Genomic DNA, 10,000 nt, shown 5'->3' with positions numbered 1-10,000 from the left:
GTGTGTGTGTGTGTGAGTTGTAGAGAGTGTGTGTGTAGTGTGTGTGTGGTGAGGCTGTGTAATGGTGTGAGGTTGTGTGTGTGTGTTGTGAGGCTGTGTAATGGTATGAGGTTGTGTGTGTGGTTGTGTGTTGTGATTTTGTGTAATGGTGTGAGGTTGTGTGTGTGTGGTTGTGTGTTGTGAGGTTGTGTAATGGTGTGAGGTTGTGTGTGTGGTTGTGTGTTGTGAGGTTGTGTAATGGTGTGAGGTTGTGTGTGTGGTTGTGTGTTGTGAGGTTGTGTAATGGTGTGAGGTTGTGTGTGTGGTTGTGTGTTGTGAGGTTGTGTAATGGTGTGAGGTTGTGTGTGTGTGGTGAGGTTGTGTAATGGTGTGAGGTTGTGTGTGTGGTTGTGTGTTGTGAGGTTGTGTAATGGTGTGAGGTTGTGTGTGTGTGGTGAGGTTGTGTAATTGTTTGTGTAAGTCTTAAAGCATGTATCTTTGCTGTGTTCCGTCTGTGTCCCTGCTTCAGATCTTCTCAGTTAATGTGTCTAATCCACACGTCCACCACACGCCTGATATCTCCAACACTTCTGTTGTTTACATCCTGATGGACAGAAAACACACAAAGACTAAAATATGCCGAACAACCAGGAGTCAGTTTTGTGTTATTAAGCTGACGGCGTGTTGAATTCTCAACATAGACTCCAGTACAACAAGCACCATGTGGTCTGTCTTAGAAACCTGCTAACATCTGTGTGGAGTAGCATAGCAACTATCTGTAAGGAGCACCTAGAATACCATAGCAACCATCTAGCATATGCTAGGAATCACCTGGAGCAACCTAGCAACACCTAGAGCAACCTAGCAACACTATAGCAACCACCTGGTGCAACCTAGCAACACCTAGAGCAACCACCTAGAGCAACCTAGCAACACTATAGCAACCACCTGGTGCAACCTAGCAACACCTAGAGCAACCACCTAGAGCAACCTAGCAACACTATAGCAACCACCTGGTGCAACCTAGCAACACCTAGAGCAACCACCTAGAGCAACCTAGCAACACTATAGCAACCACCTGGTGCAACCTAGCAACACTATAGCAACCACCTGGAGCAACCTAGCAACACTATAGCAACCACCTGGAACAACCTAGCAACACTATAGCAACCACCTGGAACAACCTAGCAACACTATAGCAACCACCTGGAACAACCTAGCAACACTATAGCAACCACCTGGACTCTTTAACTTGGCCCTAGCAGCTCTGTAATAACCACCTGCTGTACCATGGCACTTGTCTTCCAAAGTTGTAAAAGTTTGGGCCGTGTCTCGTTCTACCTAAACCTGGTTCGGTGTGTGTTTAGTGTCCGAGAGAATTAATCAACACCTTCTGACCAATCAGAGTCCAGGATCCAGCAGCACTGTGGGAGAACTCTGTTTCTGATATTATGTGAAATAAAGAGTGTGGTTAGGGCTGCGTTAGGGTTAGGGCTGCGTTAGGGTTAGGGCTGCGTTAGGGTTAGGGCTGCGTTAGGGTTAGGGCTGCGTTAGGGTCAGGGCTGCGTTAGGTTTAGGGCTGCGTTAGGGTTAGGGTTGCGTTAGGGTTAGGGTTGCGTTAGGGTTAGGGTTGTGTTAGGGTTAGGGCTGCGTTAGGGTTAGGGTTGCGTTAGGGTTAGGGCAGGGTTAGGGTTGCGTTAGGGTTAGGGCTGCGTTAGGGTTAGGGCTGCGTTAGGGTTAGGGCTGCGTTAGGGTTAGGGCTGCGTTAGGGTCAGGGCTGCGTTAGGTTTAGGGTTGCGTTAGGGTTAGGGCTGCGTTAGGGTGAGGGCTGCGTTAGGGTTAGGGTTGCGTTAGGGTTAGGGCTGCGTTAGGGTTAGGGTTGCGTTAGGCTTAGGGCTGCGTTAGGGTTAGGGTTGCGTTAGGGTTAGGGCTGCGTTAGGGTTAGGGTTGCGTTAGGGTTAGGGTTGCGTTAGGGTTAGGGCTGCGTTAGGGTTAGGGCTGCGTTAGGGTTAGGGCTGCGTTAGGGTTAGGGCTGCGTTAGGGTTAGGGCTGCGTTAGGGTTAGGGTTGCGTTAGGGTTAGGGCTGCGTTAGGGTTAGGGTTGCGTTAGGGTTAGGGCTGCGTTAGGGTTAGGGCTGCGTTAGGGTTAGGGCTGCGTTAGGGTTAGGGCTGCGTTAGGGTTAGGGTTGCGTTAGGGTTAGGGCTGCGTTAGGGTTAGGGCTGCGTTAGGGTTAGGGCTGCGTTAGGGTTAGGGTTGCGTTAGGGTTAGGGCTGCGTTAGGGTTAGGGTTGCGTTAGGGTTAGGGCTGCGTTAGGGTTAGGGTTGCGTTAGGGTTAGGGTTGCGTTAGGGTTAGGGCTGCGTTAGGGTTAGGGCTGCGTTAGGGTTAGGGCTGCGTTACTGCTGCTGCATGATTATAACACAGCGTGTTGTTTATTTTTTCGTTACAGGGAAACGGATCTCTGGTTTGGTGTCAGAGTCATAAGCAGTGTTCTAAGGTACAGTAACATTATACAGTCTGTCCTCATGTACACTATGTCCTGCTGTATCGCTTTATTACTGACCACTGATGATGTCCACTAAACCCTAACATCATCTCTTTACATTATATTCCTTTACACACACACACACACACACACACACTCAGGTATGTGGGGTGACTACACTTGTGTGATTGTTGCCTTTTTCTGTTTATTTTAGCAGCGTCGGTCACTCAGGGAAAGTCGGGTCTAGAAGATAAACAGGCAGAGACACTGTGTCCTTTTATTCTCTAGCACTTTCTCTTCAGGTTACATCAGTTTCCTGTTACGTTGTGTGTTTTTGTGTGAAATGAATGATTTGCTTTTCAATAAGCGTCAAAGTTCAAATCTACAGGAAAAGCAAGAATAAGCTAAACACTTAACAAGAGCTAATAGCTGACTTGAGAACTGACTTTTATTATTGATGGACAATGTCTTTACCTTGTTGCTTAGCAACTTGTTGAGTCCCATAAATGTGAACCATGGACTAATGTCGAGAAAATAGAGAGGCACTTGAAGTGTCCGCTTTCCCAGCTACAGCTAGCTGTTTCTTTGTGTTTCATGGCCGTTCGCTTGTCCGCTTGTCTCGTCGCTCAGCTGCCATGGCAACAGTGCAACAGCTTTTAGACTTTGGCATTTTACTAACACGGAGGTATTAGATATTTTAGCTAAAAATCTTTGCAGATGAATGAACTCAAATGCTTCAGAAGAGTGGAGTTTATTTTAACAGCAACAAGGAAATAACTCTGGGATTCAGCATAAGGGTGTGATGGTCAGGGGTGCACAAACTTTTGGCCATGTAGTGTATATTAAATGTAGAAAAACATTCTCGAGAAATGTTGGTGATGTCCTGAGATTCAGTCCAGGGTTCTGATTGTGTTCCTCAGTTTATTTCTCCAGGTAACAGCAGCCAGCAGTGTCTCCAGTCTCACTGCAGGAAAAGTGAAGTCCTTCTTAACAGATTCAAGGAACAACAACGACTCACTACGACTCACTACGACTCTCTACAACTCACTACAACTCACTACGACTCACTACGACTCTCTACAACTCACTACGACTCACTAAGACTCTCTACGACTCTTACAACTGGATGGAAAAATGATATTCAGTATCGCTGACTATAAGACAACATGCTGGCTGTGGAACTCCGCTTTCACTCCCCAAAGCCTGATCTGAGTAGGAATGTTTACAATGTCTCCTTTATAACCCCAACACTGGAAAATAGAAGTAAGCTGAGAGAGAGAGAGACAGAGAGAGAGAGAGACAGAGAGAGAGATGGGGGTGATGTGGCCTTCATTAGCATGCTGATGCACAAACTTTGGCCTCCCAGAATGCACTGAAGCTTTTGTCCCTTTTTGGTCATTTTGTTTCTTTATCTTTCAAAAGACTTCCCTTTTACAGAGATGGACAGACACAAAGAGAGAGAGAGAGAAGGTGGTGGGGTGGTGGTGGTGAAGCACTGGTGCAATTCTAGTGAGAGACAAACTTAATGTTACAAAACAACTAATTCTTTTCCTTCATGTTAATCAGCACAGTAAAGAGTCAGACACAGGGACAGACAGTCGAGGCAGACAGACAGACAGACGAGGCAGACAGACAGACAGACAGACGAGGCAGACAGACAGAAAGACAGACAGACGAGGCAGACAGACAGACAGAGGGTGGTTAGAACACTGCAATGCACAGAGTAGTGAGTTGTATGGAATAGTGTGTGTAGAGAGTCCTGAGGTGTGTGAACACACACACACACACACACACACACACACACACACACACACACACATATCCTTGAATGTCTACATTCAAAGAACACACTCTCGGTGTTGTTCCAGTGCCTATAGAAAGGAGAGGCAAGTGTTTGTTTGTTTTGTGGACAGGACGCACTTCAGAAGCGCCTTTTGGTCGATGATTGAAGCACACAGCTAGTAACGAGTGTGTGAAAATCCATCCTGTGTGTGTGTTGTTAGAGTATATGTGCATGGGGGGGGGCATTTGAGAATGCAAAACTTTAAGTTTAAAAGAAAACATACATTTAACTGAATTATATCGAGTCAGAATAGATTCGTATTTGTAAATCGTAATTCGTATTTGAATCGATTCCCATCACGTCAGATATGAAATGAAGTGCATGGAAAGTTGATTAAGTTTCTAACTTTCCTGACCTTCTTCATCTTCATCTGTTTTCACCTTTGATTAAGCCTGGAGTAAAGGTCTAATGTCCAGCGTGTAGAAATGAGCATGGACCTAACACTGAGCCATGAGGAACTCCTAAATTTCTTTATGATTCTCTGCCAGGTTTCTTCCTGTTTCTGCATATTGTTCAGTAACATGAGCAGAAAGACCATAGCACCATGTCAGAGCAGACAGAAGACAGTACGGACACGAGGTTTAGTGTTCATTAAAGTCTCCAGTTTGGTTGGATGTTTTGATTTTAGTTTATTTTCATACCAAAGCTTTCATAAAGTTTTAATGCACAGCGCTAATCTTCCCCTGCTCGTTTACTCGGCTCATAAATTACCCACCATCCTCCGATTGTGGGGCGCATGAATAATTCATTCTTTCTATTCTTTCGTAGTCGTCCTCTTTCTTTTTCTCTCTCTGAGAGGCCTCTTTGTTGTCAGTTTCTTCCGGCTGCATTTAAATCAATAATTAAAGCTAAGACTTTGTGTCTGATGCCACCTGCTAAGCAACTTCCCCACATCAGCAGGAAAAAACATGTTTGTCTGAATTACTGTTGTAATGTTTTGTAAAGAAAGTTCTGTTGTGTGCTTGTGTGTGTGAGAGTGTGTGAGTATGTGAGTGTGTGTGTGTGTGTGTGTGCGTGTGTGTGCATGTATGTGCGCGTTTGCGCGCGCGTGTGTGTGTGTGTGTGTGTGTGTGTGTGTGTGTGCGTGTGTGTGTGTATGTATGTGTGCGTTTGCGTGTGTGTGTGTGCGTGTGTGAGTATGTGTGCGTGTGCGTGTGCGTGTGTGTGTGTGTGTGTGTGTGTGTGTGTGTGTGTAAGAGAGAGAGAGTGTGTATGAGAGAGACTGTGTGAGAGTGTGTGACAGAGTGAGTGTGTGTGAGTGAGAGAGAGTGAGTGAGAGAATGACAGTGTGTGTGAGAGAGAGTGAATGTGTGTGAGAGACAGTGAGTGAGTGTGAGTGTGTGAGTGAGTATGTAAGTGAGTGTGTGTGTAGGAGAGAGAGTGACTGTGTGAGTGGTTGTGTGAGTGAGTGAGTGTGTATGAGTGTGTGTGAGTGTGTGTTTGAGAGAGAGTGAGTGTGAGTGTAAGAGAGAGTGAGTGTGTATGGGTGCGTGTGTGAGTGAGTGAGTAAGTGTGTGTGAGTGAGTGAGTGAGTGAGTAAGTGAGTATGTCTGTGTGTGTGTGTGTGTGTGTGTGTGTGTGTGTGTGTGTGTGTGTGTGTGTGTGTGTGTGAGTGAGTGAGTGTGTATGAGTGTGTGTGAGTGTGTGTTTGAGAGAGAGTGAGTGTGAGTGTAAGAGAGAGTGAGTGTGTATGGGTGCGTGTGTGAGTGAGTGAGTAAGTGTGTGTGAGTGAGTGAGTGAGTGAGTGAGTAAGTGAGTATGTCTGTGTGTGTGTGTGTGTGTGAGTGTGAGTGTGTGTGTGTGTGTGTGTGTGTGTGTGTGTGTGTGTGTGTGTGTGTGTGTGAGTGAGTGAGTGTGTATGAGTGTGTGTGAGTGAGTGAGTGTGTATGAGTGTGTGTGAGTGTATGAGAGAGTGAGTGTGTGAGTGTATGAGTGTGTGTGAGTGAGTGAGTGAGTGTATATGAGTGTGTGTGAGTGTATGAGAGAGTGAGTGTGTATGAGTGTGTGTGAGTGAGTGAGTGTGTGTGAGAGTGCTTGAGTGTGTGTTTGAGAGAGAGTGAGTGTGTGAGTGTATGAGAGAGTGAGTGTGTGTGTGAGAGAGAGTGAGTGTGTATGAGTGTGTGTGAGTGAGTGAGTGAGTGTGTGTGAGAGTGAGTGTGTGAGTGTATGAGAGAGTGAGTGTGTATGAGTGTGTGTTTGAGAGAGAGTGAGTGTGTGAGTGTATGAGAGAGTGAGTGTGTGTGTGAGAGAGAGAGTGTGTGTGAGTGAGTGAGTGTGTGTGAGAGTGAGTGTGTGAGTGTATGAGAGAGTGAGTGTGTATGAGTGTGTGTTTGAGAGAGAGTGAGTGTGTGAGTGTATGAGAGAGTGAGTGTGTGTGTGAGAGAGAGAGTGTGTATGAGTGTGTGTGAGTGAGTGAGTGTGTGTGAGTGTATGAGAGAGTGTGTGTGTGTGTGTGTGTGTGAGAGATGCACTGTAATAAGCGCATTATTTCCTTCACTTGTTCACATGTACACAGCTCACATAGAAAATTAGAGAAAAAAACAAAATGAGTTTTAAACGATTGAAACATCAAACACTTTTTTTTCCACTCAAAAGAATATTTTAAACAGTTCATTCAGTTGCGTCCTGTTTCCCTGCAGTATGGACGTGAGGCTACACACACCTTCGTTTTCACTCGTTCTTACAGTCAGTAAGTAATACAGTCAGTCAGTAATACAGTCAGTAAGTAATTCAGTCAGTAAGTAATACAGTCAGTAAGTAATTCAGTCAGTAAGTAAGTAATAGTCAGTAAGTAATACAGTCAGTAAGTAATACAGTCAGTAAGTAAGTAATACAGTCAGTAAGTAATTCAGTCAGTAAGTAATTCAGTCAGTAAGTAATTCAGTCAGTAAGTAATTCAGTCAGTAAGTAAGTAATACAGTCAGTAAGTAATTCAGTCAGTAAGTAAGTAATACAGTCAGTAAGTAATTCAGTCAGTAAGTAATTCAGTCAGTAAGTAATACAGTCAGTAAGTAATTCAGTCAGTAAGTAATACAGTCAGTAAGTAATTCAGTCAGTAAGTAATACAGTCAGTAAGTAAGTAATACAGTCAGTAAGTAAGTAATACAGTCAGTAAGTAATTCAGTCAGTCAGTAATACAGTCAGTAAGTAATACAGTCAGTAAGTAATTCAGTCAGTAAGTAATACAGTCAGTAAGTAAGTAATTCAGTCAGTAAGTAATTCAGTCAGTCAGTAATACAGTCAGTAAGTAATACAGTCAGTAAGTAAGTAATACAGTCAGTAAGTAATTCAGTCAGTCAGTAATACAGTCAGTAAGTAATACAGTCAGTAAGTAAGTAATACAGTCAGTAAGTAATTCAGTCAGTCAGTAATACAGTCAGTAAGTAATACAGTCAGTAAGTAATTCAGTCAGTAAGTAATACAGTCAGTAAGTAATACAGTCAGTAAGTAAGTAATACAGTCAGTAAGTAATTCAGTCAGTAAGTAATACAGTCAGTAAGTAATTCAGTCAGTAAGTAATTCAGTCAGTAAGTAAGTAATACAGTCAGTAAGTAATTCAGTCAGTAAGTAATACAGTCAGTAAGTAATACAGTCAGTAAGTAATACAGTCAGTAAGTAAGTAATACAGTCAGTAAGTAATTCAGTCAGTCAGTAATACAGTCAGTAAGTAATACAGTCAGTCAGTAATACAGTCAGTAAGTAATACAGTCAGTAAGTAAGTAATACAGTCAGTAAGTAATTCAGTCAGTCAGTAATACAGTCAGTAAGTAATACAGTCAGTAAGTAATTCAGTCAGTAAGTAATACAGTCAGTAAGTAAGTAATTCAGTCAGTAAGTAATTCAGTCAGTCAGTAATACAGTCAGTAAGTAAGTAATTCAGTCAGTAAGTAATTCAGTCAGTAAGTAATACAGTCAGTAAGTAATTCAGTCAGTAAGTAATTCAGTGCTTAAAGCATAAACATATTTGATAAATAGATGTTAAATTGGGTTTCAGATGTTGGACCAGCGCATTAACACAGCAAAGCTTCTTTTGTCTTGAAAAATGACAAATGTGTTAATAATCACAAACTGAACTAATTCAGTGTCAGTGCTTCACTCGCTGTCCATATTACATCACGTTTCCTTCCGTTTTCATTCCTTTCTTCCTCACTATCTCTTTAAACTGTGCTAATCGGTAGCCTGCACACTGAGGCGTTACGTTAGCGCTCTCAGCTACACACTTCAGTCTTTATGTGACAGATGTGAGCACAGATGTGTGTATTCTGAGGAAGGTGATTAAAGTCTTCTTCACATGGCATCACGTGTGCTTCTGCTTTTCATGATATTTCTGTAGTGTCTGGAGCCCTGCAAAGCATCATGGGATCTCAGAGAGAGCGAGTGTCAGGATTTGTGTGAGGTAAGTGTTCATTTCTATGACTGTATGCTAATGCGTAATGCTAACGCTTCCTGACTGATCCGTGTTTCCCTCCCTCTCCCTATGTCCAGACCGTCTTCCCAAATAAACAGTCCGAGTGTGTGGTCAGCTGTGAGTTTTTCCTCTCGGTGGCGTCGGTGAAACAGGGGGCGTGTCCAGCTCCGGATCGAGCGAGCGGATTTGCTGCCGCCTGTGTGGAGAGTTGTCAGAGCGACGTCCACTGCTCCGCCCACAAGAAGTGCTGCTCGAACGGCTGTGGACGAACCTGTCAGGTTCCCAGGAACGTTTATAAAGGTACAGTCGTGTAAGATGGACTTTATAGAACATTAAATGTTACTATAAACGGATAAATACTACTAACTTTATCCTCTAACATCTTACTGCTTAACCACAGTCTCACAAGACTTTATATTTTTGTCTACTTTCTTATTTACCTTCAGACCGGTCGTTGTTTACCTCGGTGTTCATCACGGTTCCCTTTTCTTCTCTTTGTTCTCGGGGGTGGAGGTGCTGTAATCTGTGTGAAGCTGTAAAGCATTAAAGTGGAAATTGAGCGTTGGATCTCAAATTGCTGTCAGATGTGAGGACCAGCAGGTGGAGGACCTTTAGCTCTGGTTTGTCTGTCACTGAGCTTTAAAATGGAATGTGACCTTTCATCTCGGACCATCTGTAGAAACCTCTGAGCTGTATAACTTCTTTTTAAATGATTTTAATCAGAAACGCTGATAGTGGGATGGCAGAGAGCAGGTAATAACAGCTGTGTAGGCATGTCAAGCTCTCTGGAAGCTCTGCCCACTTCATACATCATCTTTTATCCAAGTCTCTAGTCTTAGCTCGACAGACATTCCTGCAATGACAATATTGTCCAGTACAAGTTCAATAGGTGTCCATCAGAACCACATGACCCGATTACATGGATCTCCTCAGATGAGTCGGTGTGCACTGATTATTGACCTGCTTTAATCAGAAGGACGTTCTGCTTTAGGACATTTATCCTTGAGTGGCCATCTGACCAACGTCACCTGTCTGACTGGTTGATGCTGGCAGAAGTTTCCCAGAGTGAGTTCTTGTGCATTTTAGGGCCATCATTGCTCTCATATTTTCTGAGTTAGTATCCACCACGAAAGGTAATAAACGGTCTGCAAATAAGGAGCAGTCTTTACGAGGCATTAATCAGGCTAAAAAGCACTACAGCACTACTGTGTAGGTCCAGGTGAGATGTTAGTCCCACATACCAGGTGTACAGTTTGTCCTCTGATGGAGTGGCACCATAGTGATGAA

The 10,000-nt window shown here is 43.7% G+C and overlaps 1 protein-coding gene across 8 annotated transcripts in view; it reads left to right on the top strand.

Annotated features, from left to right (window-relative positions):
- The window catches only part of LOC113642114 (anosmin-1), a 20,931-nt gene that overhangs the window by 3,560 nt on the left and 7,371 nt on the right, over positions 1-10,000 (top strand). For 7 of the 8 annotated variants that reach the window (XM_047815413.1, XM_027145452.2, XM_027145456.2 and 4 more), the window contains exons 2-4: positions 2,427-2,474; positions 8,639-8,701; positions 8,791-9,013. In XM_047815413.1, the coding sequence (XP_047671369.1) occupies positions 2,427-2,474; positions 8,639-8,701; positions 8,791-9,013 (334 nt within the window). The remainder of the gene's footprint in view (positions 1-2,426; positions 2,475-8,638; positions 8,702-8,790; positions 9,014-10,000) is intronic. The other variant, XM_047815414.1, reaches the window with a different exon arrangement.

This window comes from Tachysurus fulvidraco, chromosome 6, assembly GCF_022655615.1.
Source record: "Tachysurus fulvidraco isolate hzauxx_2018 chromosome 6, HZAU_PFXX_2.0, whole genome shotgun sequence".
NCBI lineage: Eukaryota > Metazoa > Chordata > Actinopteri > Siluriformes > Bagridae > Tachysurus > Tachysurus fulvidraco.
Note: the sequence above shows the minus strand (reverse complement) of the source record. Positions and strands in the feature narration are given on the sequence as shown.